This window comes from Drosophila willistoni (genome assembly GCF_018902025.1).
Source record: "Drosophila willistoni isolate 14030-0811.24 chromosome 2R unlocalized genomic scaffold, UCI_dwil_1.1 Seg167, whole genome shotgun sequence".
Taxonomy (NCBI): domain Eukaryota; kingdom Metazoa; phylum Arthropoda; class Insecta; order Diptera; family Drosophilidae; genus Drosophila; species Drosophila willistoni.
Window position 1 is genome coordinate 8492955 of NW_025814050.1, and position 22481 is coordinate 8515435.

A 22481-nucleotide genomic window follows, 5' to 3' on the forward strand; every position below is an offset into this window, starting at 1 on the left:
ACTATGGCAAAGTAAATGTTTATGCAAATTCCTGATCAGCATCAACTGTCGAAACGGTTTGCCCATTACTTTTTTTTTTATCCGATACTCCTTGTAAATACTGACAAAAAATTCATCAAAATTGAGATTAAACTAATCTAATTTAATTTTGAATTAAATTGGGCAGCAAGGCAAATGTATTCGTTTTTAAAGTTTTGACAAATATGTGTCATAAAATATAGGCGGACTAGGATAATTTTACAAGGCGAACTTTGACCCTTCAAGCATGCAATAGGCATACATTTTCCAGCTTATACTGTAAATAAACGAATCTAATTTTAAGTTTCGATTCACAAGGTGTTAAGTTTTGCACTCTTTTCAAAAGCAAAGTATATTTACTTTACCATAGGATAGAACTTAACAAAAATACAAATTCGGAGTGAAAAAAGTGAAAAAAAAGAGACGTGAACTAATTATATATGTTTGGAATGCTGGGAAAAGAAATGAATTTTAAACATTTGTGAGCAAATTTCCCTAATTTTCCCCAGTTAGATTCGACTATCCATAAAAACAATTAGCCTATCATAACTTTCTATCAACATTTTGTTAGTCCTTTTATACCAAAACGTTAAAACTTATACTGACATTTAAGACAATAAATTGACTTTCTAGTTTTACCAGCTTGTACGGTTAATAAACGAACCTAAGCTTCATTCTATTAACAAGGTGCTGAATTTGTCACTCTCTTAAAAAAAAAGTATTCACTTCACAATAGGATACAACAAGGTCTAGTTATTTTACAAATTTCGACAAAAAGGATGTGGAATAGTTCCACAGTAGTACTAATTCAGTCGTAAGTACAGTGAAACCTCGATGTAACGAGCATCGTCATAATTAAAAACTCAATTCACTGAATTTTATGTTAAGTCTCTTTAAAAACATTAATAAGTAAGTACTAATAAGTACCAATAGCGAATGGCTAGATGTAACAAAGAAGTTTCTAACTGTCCTTAAATAAATTATATTAAGTTTTCACTGAATTTGAATTGAATTTTAACAATACTTCTGGCTTCAAATTGGTTTCTATTTTAAGATGAGCCTATGAATATAATGAATGGGTTGCTTTTGAAAATCTAAATCCTTGGAATAAAAGTTTTTAAAATACCTTGTCTTGAATTATATATTCTAGCGAATTTGCTTGACAAAAAATTAAAAAAATTAATTTAAAAATTTTGTTTAGTACAATTAAACTAATAGTTACTTGCATCTTAATTATATAAAAAATACAGGAAGTCATCTCTATCGGCTCTTCGAAATTCAATCCATAATAAATATATACTCATTTAAAAATCTTTCTTTAAATCATCTGCCTATATGTATAGACATGTATCTAGGTGGTAAAAACAAATCTGTTTTGTATTTATTATGATTCAAAAATCATGTTCTGCTTATACAGAGAGCTACTTGAGTTACTCCGAAATATGTACAACAAGCGTGGGAACATAAACAATGGATTTCCTCACGTACATACATTAAAATTTATTTAGACTGAACAAAAACAAAAAAGAAATAAAAAATTGTAATTATTATAAACACTAAATAAATAAATAATTTGAAAAGTGATGTTACAGGTCTTGGAAGTTCCGCTTCTGTTTGGATCCTAACAGCTGTAGCTACAAACAAACATACAAATATGACAAGAGTAGTGAGTGATTTTGTGCTGATTAGAAATAAAATGAAATTATATGGCGATTGCAAAACTCAGGCCGCACGGGGAAACGGGGAAACGTCTCTAGACTGTAGAGGCATACACTAGCTCGTGTCAGCACTCTAGGGTCGTCTGTCGGTCATTGAACTGAGAGAGCGGAAAAACTGCAAAAAAAAAGAAAACAAAACCAAAAAAACCTGCAAAAAAAAAGTGATTACGAATACGTTTTGCGTTATTGCATTCAAGTTGAGTCTTTCTCTGTACACCTCGTCGTATACGTATTTATATATAAGTATATGTAACTTCTATATAGAAGTGCACGCGCAGTTCTTCTTCAACGCATTAAATTGGGGTTACTATTAAATTTATAATTTTTGCAAAAATTTACCAACATATTGTTATCAGATCAACCAACTCGAAACGACAAATTGATTTTTTGTTTTTCCAAAATATGGGTATCTTTATTTCTTTAGTCTTTTTTGCTGACTTTGCACAGAAAGGTAAAATAAAAAAAATAAAAAACAACAAAATCGAAAATCATACGTATCAGCATTCCGTCTTTGGTCGTTTAATTTATTTATTGTTTGCTATAAAATGCAATTTGATGTTTTAATTAATATTAAATTACATTGATTCAATAATTATACAATCTATATAACAATTCAATTGCAATATGCAATCTGCACTAACTGTACCTGTTGGGCCGTGGGCCATGGTTATATGAAGCTATATACATATATGGATGTATCTGTATCTTTCTATAATTTATGCCAAGGCAAATATTTAGCATACAAACACACACACACACACACACAGAGCTTATTAATTAAGAGCAAGAGTGAAAGAGATACAAACTTTTCCCCATTTTCGAATGATAGCTCCTCCGCGCTTCCTTCTGCTCCGTCTGCTTGGTCTTTCCTCCTTCCTTTGGATGTAGCAAAAATCGAGAAATCATAAAAGCGTAAAATCGAAATGCCGCCATTTCGTGGTGGCTGGCCAAAAACAACTGAAACTTCCTGCGTGTCGTCTAGCATGTCGAGTTGTGTCAGTGTGTGTGTGCCCGTTTGTGTATGTCTTTTCGTTATACCCTGTAAACACAAGTAACAAGGGTATACATAGTATCTAAGTGCACCTGTCGTTTTATTGGACTATCTAGTGGAAGTTTGTGAATGAACAATACGAATTAAGGGATAATGGCTTAGGATATTGGAACTTCTTCTTATTGCCATTTGTTCAAGGATAAAAGTTTGGGATATTGCAACACTCCTAATTGCCCTTTATCCTTAAAAGGCACAAGCGTTGCCACATTACATTCCTTAATACACTGATCCCCAAAAGCGTATGTATGTACAATGGTGGTCACAATACTAACTCACTTTTTATTATCCTTCTTCAACTTATCGAGACTTGTGGAGATGCAATTCAAATCTAAGCTTAATCCTAAATTTGGGGTATTTTATTTACCAATTCTTGACATACATTTCTTTGGAACGACAGCAAATCGAAGAATCCAAAGAGGATCAAATAAATTATTTCCGAGTGTAGGAAATTAGACATTTCTTACGTACAATTTTTATTAGAAGACAACTTTGAAGAAGCCTAATAAAATTACCGTCAATGTTGTATCAAGTGTTGTTGATAGTTGGTTTAATTTCGCCCCCTGATGTACGCTATAGGCGGTTAAAGAAAAAACATCTTAATATCGTTAAAGAACTTTTGAAATGTTCTGAAGTTCATAAACAATTTTGGTAATGAGCTTCATTTTAACGTGGCAAATATGGATAAAATAAAATATTGGCAAAGCAAAAACAATTTTGCAAATAACAATATAGAAATAAATAAAACCCAAATTTAAACATTGTAACTAAAAGTAAGGTAATCTTATGAACATAATCTGAAACCATAATCATATAAATGTATAAAAAGAATGCCAGAAATAACAACATAATCTGATCGTTTGTTTCCTGTTTCTCAACCTCTTTCCTTAATAGTTCTAAAATTATAAATTACGTTTTCCCAAATTTCACAGGGTATTTTTAAGTCGACACCAGCAGTCTATAGCGCCAGTTGGTTCCCTTTATTAACACGCATATCAATTCATTTTGATTGTAATTTATGCCGTAACCAATGGCTGCATATCGCTCACATCACCCCACTTCCATGTCCACTAGCCACCGACTCCCCCGGCTGGATGGGATAATAAAATTATTGTTTATAGATATGTTGCGGCTGCAGTTAAAAGATACACAATATGATACACGGCCTAAGTATGGGTAAGTAAGTCATATGGATTTTAGTTAGATTTAACTATATCTAGTTGGATTTAGTCAACGAAACTGAATTAGAAATCGATTGAGAGGTGGAGTAATGGTCCTCCTGGCAATTTGCCTTGAATTTTCTCTTTAAAAGTTATTTGAAATACTAACTATATAAATGCTGCAATTTAATTGAGTTAATTTACGAGTTACATGTTAACATGGTCCACAAGTTATTTTAGTTATTAATTAGTTTCAAAACGCTTTTAAGATAAGAATAAGAGATATTCTCAGCTGAAGATTAATCATTTCAGTCTCAGAAACACATGTCAGTAAGTAATTAAAAAAATGAATTCGTCTTATATTTTATTTTAATGAAGATGAACCTGAAAAGTAATTTATATTCGAACTTCTACGTACAACACAAATCGATATTCAAGTATTAGAAAAATGTAATCTTATGAAGTTAAAATGAAAGCATCAATGAAAACACTTTGAACTTATCGTCGAATATTAAGACGAATATCTTTTCACTCGCAACATTATACATAACATTAACAAATTAATGTCCATTTGAGTTTTGAAGACTATTTGGTATCGTTAACATTTTGCTTCGTTTAATGGCAATATAAAATAGATCTGGGTAGTATTGTGTCACCAAATTCAACGTGATAGTTGCATTTTTCCTGTTCTTAACCGATTTTAAATATATTGTGCTTTAAAAATCTTAAATCTTATAATCAGCAATGTCCTTTTTGCAAACGCACACACATTGCATGCGAGTGTGTACCATAGCATACATACATATTACTTCCCCATTGAGTTTTCGCCAAAAACCGTAAATTACACTTAAGTGATTTTCAACTGGCAACTTCCGGTTTTCATCATTGTGTATTGACAAAACAATTGAACACTTAACAAACCAGTCAAAAACTGAATTCACCTTTTGTACAACACACATGGAGCAATTCCGGCAACAACATTTAACCACACACATGAAAAGTCCGAGCTCCAGTCCTGGTTCTGCTCATGCTCCTCCTGGACCCATGGTCTATAGGACTTGCAATTAAATTTGGCTCAACCCCAACCTTAGACTTTGACTTGGTTGGTTCTATTTACATGGAATGAGGGTCATTAAGTTGCCCAGTTATCGATGAGAGAATTGGAGGTGGAATTGTTGCTATTGTATTCATATGTATTCCCTGGTTGGTATCTACTCGTATGAGTGTGTTTGTGCATGTGTGCTAATCTCTTAATGTTAATGCGTTTAGCGCACATTTCTATTTGCTTAATGAATTGTTACCGAATACATTCATTCCCAGTTGTTGTTTTCTTTTTCCTCCATTGCTGGGCCATTTGTCGACGTTTGTCTTTTGATTTGCCATGTGAGGGTGGTCAATACGGGGATGGGTAACCACCCAACCGGGGGAGGGGTCAAGGGGGGATAAAAGTTAGCCCAATTAGTCTGATTGGTATATGGTCAGGGTCAAGTAAGTATAATTTCCGTTGTATATATGAATAAAATTATGGTATAACCATTTCAATAAACTAAACTAGCTAATGTCTATAGGCCAAATTGTGCAAAAATTTCTTTATTATACTTTTGTTTCTATGCAAGTTGTTCAAATGGCTTAAATTCTTGATATATTTATCCAATTTTTAAATATTTTAACTAACACAAAGCTAACGCTTCTGCTATTTCTTAATAATAAATGAAAAGAAAATGGAACGAATTAGTTTAGAGGTAAACATAAGCATATATTGAATTTAAGCTTGGGTTTTGATATTGGAATAAATGTGTATTTATTTTTAAAACCATTAATCTTCGCTTTAATATTAATATTATACATAGATACGCTTGTGTACTCTTTGAAGAAGTTGTAGATGTAGGAAATTTAAGATAAACTGCATTCTAGCACTTGTATATTGGCCAATGAAAATAAAAATTCTAAATTTTGTATGTTATTTTTCCGTCTTTTGGGCAATAATTAAAAAGAATTGTTTTTTGAACCATGGCAGAAAAATGGTCGAACACCCCGTAAAATGAAACATTTTTCATTAAAATCGAATTAAATTTTGACATTTTTCATCGTTTACCAATAAAGGTAATTTTTAGCAGATTACCTTAGATTTCGTAGATCTACAACTTCTTCAAATGGGATTTATTCGCTTAAAGGCACCTGTAGAAAAAACGGTAAAGGATGAGATGGCCAAATTTGCAGTTTATCATCTAAATATATTAACTAATAAATTTATTTACTTTGGAATCGATAAAATCGGAGTTAAAATTAAAAAACGCAGACTTAGCTGCTAAAGACTAGGCCGAATTTCATCAAGATTGGATTACTATATTATATAGCTGTCATACCAATGTACGATGAAACCAGCCTATAATTGTAGGCTTTTCTTTTGTGATGAAACGTATTTCCCACTTTGACGGTTGTAGATATCTTCTTTCCATGGAAAGAATAAGAAAAAAACTTGCATAGATATACAAACTTAAACGGGGCTTAAATTAGCCCCAGCCCTTCAGTTTTAAATCAGTTTGGTGTCTCATGTTAAGAGTCATATTTTTAATTCATACATTTCGTTAATGTACTTTCAAAAAATCAGATTTTTAGCATTTTTCAGTCTTCTTCTGATTAAAAGTAAAAATAATAATTTTTTCAAAAACAAGTGAGTTTAAAATAGCCTTATTGAGGTGATGTGGGATGTGTGGAATGTAGCGTATCTTAAAAACTTTATAACTTCATGTAAACTAATATGAATCTTGTGGTCTGGCTGAACCATGGTTAAGGGTTATTATATGCATATGTTTAAAAATTAATTTATGACCCCTTCCTTTGTGATATTTTATATATTTTTATAATATCCCTATATATAGTTCTGAACCACAGGGTCTGATTTTAAATTATCAAAACTAGTCAAAACCTGTTTATCAGAGAATAACGCAAGGATGGAAGTATATATTTAAAACAATTAGTTAAAAATTATACTCTTGTTTTATATATTTTGTAAAGAAAATAATATACCTATGTATTTGTTTTCAACAATATTAATATATAATGCGGTTTATGTTTCTTTTCTTTTTCTTAAAGAGCTTTTTTAGGATATACGCGAAAATACTTTAAGTGGCATTTAATATCTCTTTGTTTTTGTTTACCTATTTGTGACATTAAGTGTTTAGTCGATTATGTCAGTTACAACACGGCACTTTGAGTTTCTTTACTTCATTTTCTTTTTATGGACTTCCTCAATTTGGCATTTCTTCCATTCTCTTTCTTATTCATGTGTAATGTATTCTTCTTCTTGCCGCGTCCTTTTTTCATCTCATTGGCATACGCTCTCAATCATCTTTTGTTAGAACTTCCCACATTGACCCATATCGAAGTGCAAGTCTCACTTCATTGAACCAAAATGTCACGTTTCGTTATTGAAGACGAAATTTCACGCTATCCTTTCCATCAAAAATCGTGTATCTTTCCCGCAGCTTTTCATTTCTTTTGTTATCCTCCTCTGGTTCTGGTCATGTGATAAACGTTTATGATTATTTTTATGGCCATCCGTTTTGAGTCTGGACTTGGCTTTTGCCAATTTGTGAGCTGAGAGATATCGCCAGGACTTGATTTAGTTTAAATAGAGCATGAGTTTCATCCTCTCCCCCTTCACAGTCGGGCAAATGCAATTTATGTGTGGCAAGAAGTGAGTATATAGAAAAACTCACACGTGACTGCAGAGAGCATTTTGTTGGTCAAGTCAACATGCTGCCCAACCACACACACACAGAATCCACCTCCAGTTCTTTCGACATTGCCCACATGTGTGAACAAATATTTTTTAGAGGGTGTCGTCCCGTAATACGGGTCCTTTCTTTTTTTTTTGTTCCAAGGACTACGTGTCATTTGCCCTATCTGGTTGTGCAAATCTTTCCTCCATTTTCTCCATCCCTGTCGACCGTCCACTAACAATTTCCATAATCGGTGGTTAAACAAGGCCGTACACACATGCTTGGACAAACTGACCACAGGATCCTGCTCCTGCTCCTGTTTTAGCTTCAGATCCCAACGCCCACCCATTCCATTTATGATGTGAACCCATTTTTATGTCCGTAAGCCTTTGCTGCTCTTGTTTGAATTATGCTTCTACATATTTTTATTCACTTAACACATTCTATTCGGGGCAGTGGGAGGATTTAATCAAATTATGGCTTATCTCTTTGGCTTGAATGTCAGAGACTTAGCGGAGGTCAAAACGCAAATAGCCATAAACATGTAGATTATACCCAGATTGACCAGAGAGAGTCAACCCCGAAAATATTCTAGTCTAAGTGACCTTGTTTCTTTTCACCCCCTCCCTTATCGAGGAATATTAAAACAAGTCTTTAATGGACTTTACAATGCAGCGCATAAATTAAGCTTGTTGAGAAATGGTAATTAAAATCATAGTTTAATAGGTTTGCAGACCAAGAGTTAATGGGTTAAATTCTATACACATAAAAGACACAAATTTGGTTAATTTATTAATTCAAATATCATAAATTAATATTTATAGTTTGGTATAAATCATCAGGCAACAAGTAGCTATTTAGTTCCGACTGTTGATCTTTAAGTGGATGCCTTTCAATTCTGATATTGGCCCAACATTTTCTCCAATTTACTATTATCTTGGACTTTTAGGTTTATAATTTGTTTTCCAAAGACCATTGAAATAATCAAAAATTAAAAATCGGTAATATTTTAAATCTGTTTTTAAGGTAATATTACTTTTTATTAATTTACTAACATAAGAACACGAAAATATTCTTGATGGTGAGATAAAAAAGTGTGAATTGTAATTGTTGATCTCAAAAAGAATATTCTTATTATTGTATTTTTATTATACGATTAGTAATATACATATGTAAAAATATTCTAAAATATTTTCAACACAATGTACATTTTTCTGAATCCTTTATCATAATTCAATACTGTTTTTAAGATATATATGTATTAGGGTTTATTATATTATTATGTGAAAGAGGACTGATTGCTAAACATTCAAAAATCTGAGTCTTTAGATTAATATGTTATTATATTCATTAGGAAATTGTGCAGAAATCAAGAGACAATGTTGGGAAAAACAAATTTCCTTTCGCAGGATGAATCTTTATTAAATGCAACATTTTTTTGCTTAGTTAAAGCCACGAAAGTATACTTTTAGTTTATTAGAGCCACATGATTAACCGAATCCTTTTGAACTAATGCCAATAAAGCATACATAATTTATTTAATTTAATATATGATGATTTTATCTATACAACTATGATTGATTTCAATTAATAATGAATAAATTAAAGTTACCATTCAAAACTTCATATTTGAATCCCAAGAATTTAAGTGAAATTATGTATATTTTTGAATTCTAAATCGAACTAGCGTTTGAAAAGGCTGGAAGGTAATCTTCTGCAGACGATTATTTTAAAGGCAACACTAAAGGGTGAAGAAATTGTCTGTATAGTTATTTCTAGTACCAACATAGAGCCATCTAGAGCCATCTAGAGCCATCATAGAACTTGTTCAGCAGAATTTTCTAAAGAACTTAAAAAATCGAATGGCGATAACATGCACTAAATGAAGCATAATGTGATAAGAATTCGATGAAATCGTATCCAAATGAAAATGTTGTTATTTATAAAACCAGGTTATTCATATAAAACCATCTTAAATTCTTACAAAAATAAATATATAAGATGCGCCTGAGTTTATGTTTAATTAAATAGCTAAAGACTTGCCATCTACTACACTTAGATATCTTTAAGGACCTCATTTCTATGAGTAAATAGAAACCTTAATATCATAGTTAAACTCTATAAACATCGGCAGCAACAAATCGATTTTATATACACACATCAGAACCAGCATCATTTTCATGCTCAATTCAAATGTTGTTCAATCTCATTCAAACAATTTGTATTGTAGTTTTATTACCACAATAAAACGGATTAAGCAGCTATGCGGAGGAGAAGGACAAAAAAAAAAGGGATACAATGAACTCGGAGAGTCGTGAAAAGGGGGCGTGTAACCCTCGCATGAAAGTTGACTTGGTTATATTATTTTTTTTTTTTTGCTTTTCTTTTCTTTAAATTGGTTAAATTTCCGCACGAATTAAATTTACTACATAGAAGAGAAAATATTTCACGCATCAATTGACATGTAACCGGAAGGGAGAGTTGGCCATATTATAGAGTCCTTGCCGGAATTTTTCACACTTTTTTCCTGACAATCAACGACACGTGTCAAGTGCCATATAATTTATATCAAAAAATGTTGCACCCAAAACTTTTTTTGGATATGCTTTAAAGAAAAGTTTTATAGAAATTTTATTAAATTTTTTTTTTTTTTTAACCATTTAAGTCTTGGTCAAGTTTGTTTCCTGTAAAGAGGACTTAAGACGTTTTTGTATTCAGTTTTTTGTAAAAGAAAATTAATTTCATTTTTCATTTTCTTTCATCTTAAATGAAAATTGTATCTCTTTTCTATCAATTTTTCTTTAGGATTTTACGCTGCGACTTGTCCTTTTGTTGCTATACATACACAGATCCATATCTAAATCTATTACAATTCATATTCATATGCCAGGCACACATAGACGCAATCCACCCTGACTTCGGTTGCCTTCTTGCCATGTTCCTGTCACACAAGTTAAATCAAGTGTTAAAGAGTTTTTTTTTTCTCAACGTTTTTACAATTTTTCCTACCCCTTTTTAATACTCTTTTGCAGTGGGTATATGAAAATATTAAGGATATTTGTAGATTAACCATCGATTCTATATTGGTATAGGTTGGCATTAACCGTCTCGTTATGAACACCAACTTTAGTAGAATTCTGTTTACCTAGATCAATGTAAGATGAAATACTCTTTGAATAAGAAGTTTTTTGGCGAGGTCAATTGCCCCCGATTTGGCTTTAAAAATCAGATATTCGACTAATCGACATGTAATATTTTAATTTTCATTTTTTTCATCTATTGACTTTAATGTAATATTTAGGTACTTTACTTTTCAACCATTATAAAGTTTGTAAATTTAGGAAAAATATTTATTTTTACGGTTATTTTTTCTAATTTTATATAAGTAATTACTTTTAATAAGTCATCAGTAGTTTTTTATAGTGAAATTAATTCTTATGTCTTACGATTTTTCTATTTTCTGGATAATTTAAGTTATAGTATTTAGAATATTTCTCTATTAAATTAATTTATCCTTACTTTACAACACAAATGTAGCTTACAACATTGTTTCTTAACTTGGAATGTAGATTCCTATTTGGTTTATTATCTTCTTAATATTTTAGATGTATGATCTCTAAAATTGCATGAATTTTTATTATTACAACAATAATACTTTGTACTTTTAACAAAAAAATGTCTGTTACATCCAGTAATAAAAACAATCATTTAAATTATAAATACTTCTACACAATTTTACTGTTAGATTTGCCTCAACTAAATTAACAACCTTATAAAAGTTTTTATAGTTGTTAAAATCATTTAATATTATGATTAAACGTTACGTACAAAGCTATATATTATTAGTAATAATAAAAAAATATAATAGTACTAATAAAAAAAAGTTACCAAATAAAACAATCTTTTGAAAGTTCCTGTATCTCACTTAATAGACTCTGGGATCTAATCTGAGAGAGTAACTGATTATCGGTATTAAGAATTTTGTCATCCGTTTGCCCTTTATACGTTAGAAAATTTTGAAATTTTTGGTTGCTTAGCCTAATATGGAAATAAACATACTTTATGCGTTATTGCCAAGAAATTTATGGTTTCTTAAATGTTTATTCTCACCCCCATTTTGCCAGTAAACCAAAAGAGGGAAAAGTTTAGATTTTTGATAAGGGTATCTTCTCGATTGTACTTCGAACAATTCTATTATTGGTCAATTGTAGCAAAAGTTAGTGCAATTTTTTGCAACATATGTCTATCAATTTCCTACTTTTTGTTTTGTAGTCCTTTAAGTTTCGTTTTGGTGAAATTAAAACAAAAAGTTACAAGGTCAGAGAGGCAAAAACAAAAAAAAAATGTGCTAAACAAAAAACACAATTGAAAAATGACGACGCGTCGCTAAGAAAATTTGCAAAATTTGCATCATGAGAAACGATATTTATGAATGTGTGAATATATACATATGTGATTGTATATATGCATGAGTTCTGGCCTTTCCATGGAATGCAATTGAAATCCATGACAACGTAATGTCTCCCAGCACCAGAGAGAGGGAGCAGCAGCAGCAGCACAAGCGGACACCTACCCCAATCATGTTCGGGCATTTGGCTTTTGCGCAGGTCTGAGACTGGAAAATGAATTACAAAAAGGGCTCCCCAGTTAAGGAGGCGGATGGAAGGAGGGAGGACGGTCTGTTAGCATTGCAAGGAGGACAGCATCCAGAATGGCGGATGTTTAGCTTTAGGGTTGACAAGTGGGGGCTTACCAGGGGCAAGAGGCCAGATTGAAATTAACAACAACAACAACAACAACAGAGAAGACAATTTGTTGGAGCAAGCGCATAATTCATATTTTACAATCAGAGTTACGCCCACAATTGGTATATACCTTTACATACACTTATATATTTTTGTAGGTGGCTTTCAATTAAGTTGAATGTTATATATACATGTATTAATATATTATATAGAGATAAGTATACCTGTCGTTATAGGTAAGTGAATGTGTTTGACACCTGCCTGGCAATTTGTTGCTCATCCATTTACTCTCAAACAGAAATGTTTACCTAGGTTTGTTTATTATGAACAAGCAATTAACAATTAATGTTATTCAAACTAATTAAAGATGTGAGGAAATTTCGAAATTGTTATAGATTAGGTCAATAGGCAGAGAATTTTAAAGGTAAAATAAGGATAAAAAAAAAACAGAATATCATTTAATATCCTTTAAACGTCATACCCTCCTTTTTTGGAGAGTTTTTTTTTACATTTAAAAATATTCAAATATTTAAATCTCAGCATAAATGGTTTTAATTCTTTTAATCAATACAATACATGTATAAAGTAAAAACTGAAACAGAATATTTTTACTATTGCTTTTAGTGCATTTTTTGAATTCTAAAAGTACTTAAAATTAGGTCCAATCATTATTTTTGAAAAATTTGTCTAGATTTCGACCTTATTGAAGTTAATCAAAACTGGGTTTTAGCGGGGCTTCAGGTCATTATCGTCACCTTTTGTGCTGTCTATGATTTAAAATCTTACAAATAAATTAGTAAGATTTAATGAAAAAAAAAACCCAGTTTTGATTTTTGAAAAATTTAAAGTTTTCTAGGATAACGTTATGCAAATCTATACTTGCTTGATAGATGTCTTTGAAAACCGAGAAATGATTTCAAAAAACTTTGGTGGAAAGTTTTAATCAATACTAACTAAAACAAGATCCGAGTTGCTTTAACTAATGGTAATTAGTTATGAATAATTAATTTTTGTACCTTTGAATTAATTAATTTGGATGCATATGGGGAAGTATCTTTGAACACATAAAGACTATATATATTCTTGATTAGCACGACGAGAAGAGTGGATCAACGCGAACTCCTCCTAGACTTCCCTGTATAAAGCAGGGATTGTATATCTCGGATGCAGCCGGTTCTCTAGATCATACAGCTCCCAGAGAAACGACTTACAATTCCCAATGACTTCGCTATTTTCAAATCTATTATTACTACGTATGTATATATTAACGACTGTGCAAAATTTCATCATGATCAAGTAACAATATGGAAGCTGTATGTTACATAGGGACTAACGGAGGGAAATCAATTTTGGTCAGGAAAACGTTGTTGCTTCTAATTCGATTTTTTACAAACTAGGCAAAAACTTAAGCAAATAATACTCTATAGTTCTGGGAGTTTGAGTAACAATTGAATAACTATACATATTATACACGATAGTAGGCCGTTCTTACTCGGAAATGCGGCTTTTAGATCAAAACTTTTCCGTTTTGACTTCCAAGGCCCTCTGGGTCTTACAATAAATATGCCGATATCAGACGGATCAGACTGTATCATTTAGATTTAAAACTTAAAAAAATGTAGCATTGAGCTACATCGCACCATCCTACACAGCGAAAAGGGGAAGACAACTAAGAAAGTCCAAGAAGAAAGACCGTGCTAACAAGCGGGAAAGTCGAGTTGCATATGTAACAGTAAGAAAAGATCTTTTGCGAAATAGTCGATTTCCAAACGATGCAACAGAAACTTTAAATATGAAACAAATATCAACTGCTGATAAAAATCATGGTCTATAATTTTAATGGAAAATAAAAACTTATATATGTATAATATAAAACTTTGTAAAGTTTGCATCTATCTGCTTTTAAAAGTGGTGCAATGAATGTACTAATTTAGTCACTAAGTCACAAAGTAAACGTTTTTTACTTGTTTAGACCAAGATCAGATGGTCCTCACAAAAAAAAAACTATAACTGATGAGTTTTGAATTCCTAATCGAAAATATGGCTTAATAATTTTATATCATTGTAATGTGTTCTTTAATATTCTTGGATTTTGTGTTTATTTAATGCACCTGATATATAAAATAAAGAAATCATTAGAAAATCATGTAGCACATTAGTCTAACTGTCGTCACACACCGCCCATCGAGGAGGGAGAAGGGAGCCCAGAAAGAGAGAGCCACAAATTGCCATTATGTTGAACACGCAAGTCAATTGATGCAATTTGTACGTACCAGGACGACAAGTACAAGGCTCTGAGCAATTTCCCCAGTGACAATCGTCTCTGACATGCCGTAACAGGTTCACGGTCTGACGAATAGTGGGTGGTTCCCCGCTCACTCTTATTCTCGCTGCAGGAGGGATGGTGCTATGTGGGTTCATCAACAGTTAGCTTCTGGTTAAGGGTTGTCGCCTGTTCGCCCTTAAATGAATTGCGGCGATTTATTGCGGTAATACTCATTTAGTTGGTCGCTAACAGGAGGTGGCTAGTGGGTGGGATATATATAAAAAGAGAGAGACAGAGAGAGAGAGAGAGTGAGTAAGATGGGAGTGGGGGGTTTACTCAAGTCAAGTGCAAACAATGCACACAATAAAAATAAATCTCTCGCTGGCAATACCCGTGGGAAGTCCAAGTGAGAAGTTGCCAATTACAAATGTGGACTTGATCTTTGTATTGATACGACTTTAGCATCTATCTATATAGATAGCATAGATGTATATATATCTATTATATGTTTGGTATTCATGTCACTTGCAGGTAACTAAAGCTATTCGATGTGGTCCTGTGGTCCACCTACATATCTGTCTGAGTCTAGTCAAATAATCACTATAATTGGGCATTTTGGGCTTTGACAAAGCCAAAGGAATATAAACTACGTGATATGCATTTTATTCTAACGGGCAATTAATAAGCCAATTTCAACTTGGATTCCCATTTTACCCAACCAGCCACACCGCACCACCCAATCCCACACCTCTCATACTTATCAGTGTCCAAGTAAATCAGTATTATGTCGCAGGAAATGAAAATGAGCTCTAAATTCAATTACAGAGTGGAATGGGGAGCCAAAGTGAAATAAGGAGGACGAAGCGGGTGAATTTTACTTGTCTTGACTTCTTTCTCTTTTGCATAAATCAAGAAAACCTCATGGAAGTAGTTCTAATTGAGACTGTGACAATTAAAATTAGTCTTTAAATGATTAAATAATTTTTTGTTTATATCGCCATGATATCCTTATTCCTTCAAACAGATATAATGGAAAAGATTCGAAAATTGAAAAATTGATAAAAAATCCATTGTTTGTTGCCCCCTCTAGACACCACGTCCATGTCGTTTATGTGGTTGGAGGATAATTTACCAAGTGTACGTCTTTTAGTACATTTTAAGCAGCTTTTCCCTCAGTTACACTTTCACACATTTTCAGTTCCAGTTCTAATTCTCGAGGTTGGCTCATAACTCAAACAGCCAGAGACATTTTGTCACATTTTGTGCATTTTAATTTAATTTGAAATTTATGAGCAGCTTTGTCGACCTTTACCAGGTGAACGTTAGCAGTAAGATAGCTCAACTAATTAGAATATATTTTTAATGTGCGAATACTTGTCAGTTTATTAATTACTTCCTGGTTTTGTCACATAATAACACATAATTAATCGATATTAAATGAACAACAAGTGCCGGAAAAATGCCACAAAAGGTTAAATTAAACGAAGTAATTGTTACAGCCAGTCCAACCCCCCTCGAAGGATACATGGATGAGTCTATCAGAGGGTTGGTCGTCCTTTAACAATGCATAATAAACAGACCAGCAGACACGAACCACACACAACAAAAAAAAAAAAAAAACGAAAAAATGTTCTTCTTTCGGAGGGGGAAAGAAGCTCATTGAGTTTTTGATTTTTCAATTGAGGGTGGAGATGGTTGAAGACATGTAAAGCGTACAAAATCACACGGCAGGTGGCAGTCAGAAACCTAAAGTGATTTAAATGCATTCATAATGGGATGAAATTATGTGCTCTCTCCACTTTTGGTTTGCTTTTTGAGCGGATTTCTCAAGAGGTCCATGAATATGCAAAGATTTAAGCTTTTTGATGTTGTAGCCGCTTGGGCTAGATGGGTAAAGGGAAATGAGCAGCAAAATGCTTAGTATCTGTGTCTTAAAAATAAAACTGTACAATTTTTAATTAAAATTTCGTCTATAAAATTATAGCTAAATGGAATTAATTTTAACTGTTTGCGACAATCCGCTTAAAATAATTTCAGCAACAAGAATTTGTGACAATTTGTTTTCTTCTTTTCTTTTTTTTTTAGGGTCATCCACATCCATTAAGAATCTTATCAACAGAGGTCAGACTCTATAATTTGAGAAGGTCTTTGGGTAAATTTTGTGGTTTCAAGTGTCCATTTGGTGGAGGAAAATTCAATTCAACATTAAGAGCCGCGGGACCAAATAGATCATAGCGATGTACAAGTTTGGCACGAGCTCGAAATTCTTCACTTGTGCCGGGAAACTCTATATATTCGGTGGCCAAATGCGATTCTTTCACATAGAAATCATCACCTACATAAAGAATGATATAAAACATTTTATAATTTTAAATATTATTAAGTGTAACTTACCTGGCAAAACGCAAACCATAGCTTCTCCACATACATAAGCTACTGGCATAAACATGGTGGTACCTAAACGACTACGTTGCTTCGAAAACTCCAGAAGACTTTCATAATCCTTGATTGTTAATAGTCGCGATAACTCATAGACTTGGGGAGGCAAAAACCAAATTTCATTGAGTCTGGCCAGGCGCAGAAACTCAAGAGGAGTTAGCCACTAAGTTTAAAATTTAAATTAATCATTAAGTGATTAAATGATCATTGTAAACATACTCACCATCGTTTGCTTGACCTCTGAGGGCTCCGAAAGCAATGTGGGCTGTGTGTCTACAAAGGCAATGAAGAAAACAGTCTCATGCCTATGAAAATTAATGATTATTATTAATTTTAGTTCTAACTAGAGGGCCGGGACTAAGTTCGGCAGAGCCGAAGTTTCTCTACCCTTTCTTTAGGGCTTCAAATCAGAACATAGCATGCTATTTTATCGGCTGTTTATATAACAGCTGTAATATATAGTTCTCAGATTTTGATTAAAATTGATCCAGAACTATAGAATATTAAAAGCGTAAGTAAATTACCTAGTTTGGTAATAATCGGATAAGAAGCAAACAAGTTATATGAACGATCGGTTATCTCAGATCGATAAAGTTATCTGATCTTAATGGAATTTGGCATAGTTATTAACAGCAATATCAAACTGGCAAATATCATAGCAATGGCTTAGAAATTAATGAAGATATTGTGAAAGTCACTTTAATGGTTTCACCCACCAAACTTTACCGTTTTCCCACTGTGGCCGGACTGGCCCAGGCCGACCATTCATATAGAGCCCACAAATCCGGTACCACTTTTAGAGTCCGGCATAGTTCCAGGAATTCACTTGGTTTATTGTGTACTCGTTGCTGCCAATATTCTAAATCTGGTACATTTTCATATTGGGCCACCTGACCGTAATCCAAATTGTTACGATTTCTACACAGCAAAATGCCGACCTCTTCAAAGCATTCTCTCAGGGCGGTTAATCGTAAAATAATCTCTCTACGAAACAAAAGTGCAAAGATCATAGTTAATTTTAGAGTTTATATAATGAAGTCTAGAGTGTAGACCAACCTGGCCCATATACTCGTGCGCTTAAAGAACCGGTCGTAGCAGCCAGTACCCTGGGGTGCTAATATATTTGGTCTATTATCGTGTATGAGCACCAATTGACGCAGTGCCTCTTCTTTGATACCGAATTCGTCAAAATATTGTAACCAAGCCACAGTCTCATCCGCCTCAGTGTCCAACAAGCCGCCAGGGAATACAGTTTGATTTGGCATTATCGCCGTACGATCGGAACGTTTAAGCATTAGCAGCTGGAAAGGGTCAAAGATTAATTTCATTTTCAATGTATGAATTTATTTATTTTCGTATTGCCTCTAACTCACATTGTAATTTGTACCAACAGACTTCGATTTCGCCACCAGGATAAGGCTAGCGGAGGGCCGCCATTTTTCTGTAGTCTGTAAATTGCTCATATTTGCCTGTTAAATTCGGCATGAAGTTAATAAAATACTTGTTTAAATGTTCTTTAAAATTTTTCCAAACCCAGCTGTTGCTTCTTATCAGCTGACGGTTATTGTAGCAAAGTTAAATTTTTATCGGTTATATGTCGAATTGTTATCGCTTGTCGGAAAAATCGATAACAAGCAACCGCCCTTTATTCAAAAATTCGAATTTGTGCGTCCACTCAGTTGATAATAAACAGTTTAAGAGTCAAAAGGCACAAGACAAAAAATTAGCATACGTATTGTGGGTATTATTTACTCAAGTATAATGTATAAGACCGTTGAGAAAGCCCCTTTCTTGAGCCACGAATCAACCACTTACCCTTCTCCGCCATAGAAAGTTTCTATTTAAGTATATTTTTAATTTATGTATATCCCTTTAGAATCTAAAATTTAGATAAACAAACACATACTGATCACTTTAAAATAATTCTGATAAATCAATAACATCGTTAATAGACAGAACATTCTCGGGGTTAATTAGAACATTTACGTATAATCTCCGAATCATCAAATAAAAATGCATAAGCAATAAGCAAAAAGCAACTCTCGGACGAAAATTAAAACGAAAAAAAAACCGACAGAAAGACCATTCTCAATTCGTTGACTTGATCAAACAAATTAATCTAATTTATGTTCGCAATCCGTTTTAAATGAGCTAAAATATTTGGTTTTTTTTAACAGAAATCAACAATTTTAATCGAATTTGGCATTACCTTCTATGAATTTCAGTACAAATCAATTATCTTATCACAATCATTTTACACAATTTTACATTTGCGATTGTTTAAAATTTATCTTTCCTATTTAATAACATATTTAGCTAGTGTATCCCATAATTTCCGTGACAACTTTCAAAAGCTACATGTGATGTGAATTATATTTTGAGCTAATAATTGCATTTCAAAATGAAGTACGTAATTCGTCTACGAGTCGACAAACCAAATGTAATGGCTCTAGCTCTTATAGTCTCCGAGATATATGTGTACGGACGGACGGACAAGGCTAGATCGACTCGGCTGTTGATGCTGATAAAGAATACATATACTTTATGGGGTCGGAAAAGCTTTATGTTGCTTACATTTTGTTGACTTTAATATAGCATTTTACCATATGGGTGCATGGTATTAAGATTTCGATGTTTTCCCGTTTAAATAATATAGCCTACAATTGATAATATTATCAAACGGGTTCTTCAATCAATCAAGGAAATGCATCATTCAGGAGAGATAATAATTTAGATTGTAGCTATTTTTGTCCTGGTCACAAAATTTAACTCAGCTCATCGCTTGTGAAGGCCATAAAGAAATTTGACGGAACTAATAATCTCGTGAAGCAAATTGACACTGTTAATGGGTAAATCAAATTACTTGAAGCTCTCCCAAAGATTTTCGTAAACACAGAAGAAGCTAAAACGACCCCAGCAATTTCCTCCTGCTTAATTGTTTCCAGACCTCATTTGATACCTTTGAATCGTCTCACATAACATTGAAGTAGAACTGCATAAAGTTGAATGAATTGCAAATCAATTAAAGTATTTAAGTAAAAGTAAAGCGATTATCTCGAAAATCTCGTTCTGATCCTTCAAAGAAGAATCTCCAGCATCCTAATATTCAATACTGTGATAATTATTACTTTATTGAAACGAATTTTAATTTGCCATTTACTTTTTAAGAAAATGACCAGTAGCCATAAAACAAGCTGAGATAGCCCGTTTTGTATAATCGTTGCCGTAGACATCAATTTTAAATTCGACCTTATAGCGACCATTAAAGGGTAGACCATTGGAGCTTATATTGAAACGAACATCATAGGCCTCGAGGTAATACTTAGTCTGAAAATAAACAAATTACATACCAAAATTTTTAAATTCGTTTACTTCGTCTAAATGTGTGAATACTTACACCTATGACATTAAAACACTTTTCTTTTAACTCATCTTTGTTGATTATGTATTGGCCGAAGTAGATGTACCAATAATTTTTTGGATCTTGGACAGCCTGGCAGAGATCCGGAATGATCATGTTGTAGATCGTTGGTTGCCAATCTGCAACTTCCCAATGGTATGCAGCGATATGTACCTTAGAGAATTATTCATTACTGCTAAAGAAAATTCTGTATGACAATTTCGTATTAAATTATTTTTACCTCAGCCCGATCAGTTGGCTCAACTTCCCACATGGAACTAATGGAAATGTTGCCTCCCAGGTTTACAATGTCATTATCCTTCATGTACAAAATGCGCTCCGATGCATTAAAAATTCCGTCGAAGTTTAAAGTGTTATCGGGTACTTTTGTACAGTCACGAAAAATGTCCGGATCATCGAAAACAAATTCATAATTTGCTCCTTTTAGTCCTTGGACGAAAGTCAGCACGAAAAAAACCACAGACAGACACTTCATTCTCGAATTGTTAACTTGACCAGGAGAATAATCCCAATCCATTATATAGGCTTATAGGCTTATTCTTGGAAATTGTGATCTATATTGATAGCAATCAAAAATAATTAATTCACATAAAAAAGGCGTGGCGCTGAGTTATCTGAATCGAAAGATATTATTAAATGTGTTTATTTAAGGCAATCTAAAATGATAATAGTTTGAGCAGGCTCAAGGTCATTTATGAAGTAAATAAAAATTTGACAAGTTTTCTTATCAATCATCTATTTATTTTAGATTGCTAATGGCGTGTTAATAATTTAATGTCAAAACTAATTAAGTAACACAATTATATAAGTCTAGATAAAGGGAGTCGCCGCGCCGAACTCTGTCGCTTTTGAGTGAACGAACAAAATTGCACAACTGCGCTCAAAAAGTGAGTGAACATGTTCACTAAACATGCTTCGTTTCACTAATAAACTTATTCATTGATCAATGTTTCACCTACTCACTAGTTCCCTGCAAACAATTACCATCTTATTAAAAATTTAAACAAAAACAAACCTGCGCAGAGTATTTTTTTAAAACATTGAGTCAGTGACTAAAAGAGTCTTGAAGTTACTGATTTACCGACTTACTTTATCACTGACTTCCTATACTAGTTCTCTTTGGGATTATTTGGATGAATTTGACGATAAAAAGGCTAAACGTAAGCTGTGTAACGTTACGTTGTGTTACCAATCTTCAAGCAATCTTAGTCTGAAAGCCAAACATTACATCACTCACTGATTACAGCTGATCGCCAAAATAGGCGGAATCTTACGAATCTTACGTCGAGTCCCAGTACCCCGTCTACTCTTTTTTTTGACAACGAATGGATGGACTTCTCTGACTAATGAAACTTACATGGCTGTAATAGCTCACTATATTAATAAGGAATCAGCTGCACTTCATTCCCATATGCTTTCTTGCAAAGTTTTTCGACTTTAAAAAAAAAAATTTTTGAATTGCGGAATTGAATGAGGTTGCTGCTATCACATCCGACAATGCTGCAAATATGGTGGGAACAGTAAAACTTAGAGCATGGAAACATTTGCTCACACACTTAATGTGATTGTCCAAAATGGACTAATACACCTAAGAAGGTTAAATAACAGTACGGTATAACAGATAAGTTCTTAAAGTGGATTGATCTGGTGGCCAGTTATACAACAACAGAAAGAAATTCTGAAAATGTTCCCTTTTTCAATTAAAATAAGCTAAGCACCATATCTGATTGATTTATTTATTAATTTTTTTAATTAGAAGATGCAAGTTAAGCTCTATTTGTAGATATTTTTATTGCTGCAAACTTCAACAACCGATAATATATCCTTTTCACATAAATAAGAGTCAACTGAATAAGTGAGTCGGTGAATCAAGTGAGTTAGTGAGAACCGTTATATAGGTTCATCAATAACAATTTAGAAATTGTTCAAAATCCATGAACA

At 32.9% G+C, this 22481-nt stretch overlaps 2 protein-coding genes across 3 annotated transcripts; both read right to left on the reverse strand.

Moving 5' to 3' along the window:
• Nucleotides 1-16605: 16605 nt before the first annotated feature.
• Nucleotides 16606-18672, reverse strand: LOC6643986 (acyl-coenzyme A diphosphatase NUDT19). 2 transcript variants are annotated; one of them, XM_002067026.4, is made up of 6 exons: nt 18493-18672; nt 18176-18420; nt 17846-18103; nt 17343-17424; nt 17075-17282; nt 16606-17015 (listed from the first exon to the last, which is right to left on the reverse strand). In XM_002067026.4, exons 1-6 carry the CDS (start codon nt 18580-18582, stop codon nt 16810-16812), a joined length of 1089 nt encoding a protein of 362 aa, XP_002067062.2. In that variant the 5' UTR covers nt 18583-18672; the 3' UTR covers nt 16606-16809. The 2 variants fall into 2 exon arrangements, with proteins under 2 accessions (XP_002067062.2, XP_023032429.1); XM_023176661.2 differs by lacking the exons at nt 16606-17015; nt 17075-17282 and having other exon boundaries at nt 17379-17424; nt 17836-18103.
• Nucleotides 18673-20240: 1568 nt separating this feature from the next.
• Nucleotides 20241-21014, reverse strand: LOC6643987. The gene is made up of 3 exons (XM_002067027.4): nt 20761-21014; nt 20517-20693; nt 20241-20446 (listed from the first exon to the last, which is right to left on the reverse strand). Exons 1-3 carry the CDS (start codon nt 20842-20844, stop codon nt 20276-20278), a joined length of 432 nt encoding a protein of 143 aa, XP_002067063.2. The 5' UTR covers nt 20845-21014; the 3' UTR covers nt 20241-20275.
• Between the last annotated feature and the right edge of the window lie 1467 nt (nt 21015-22481).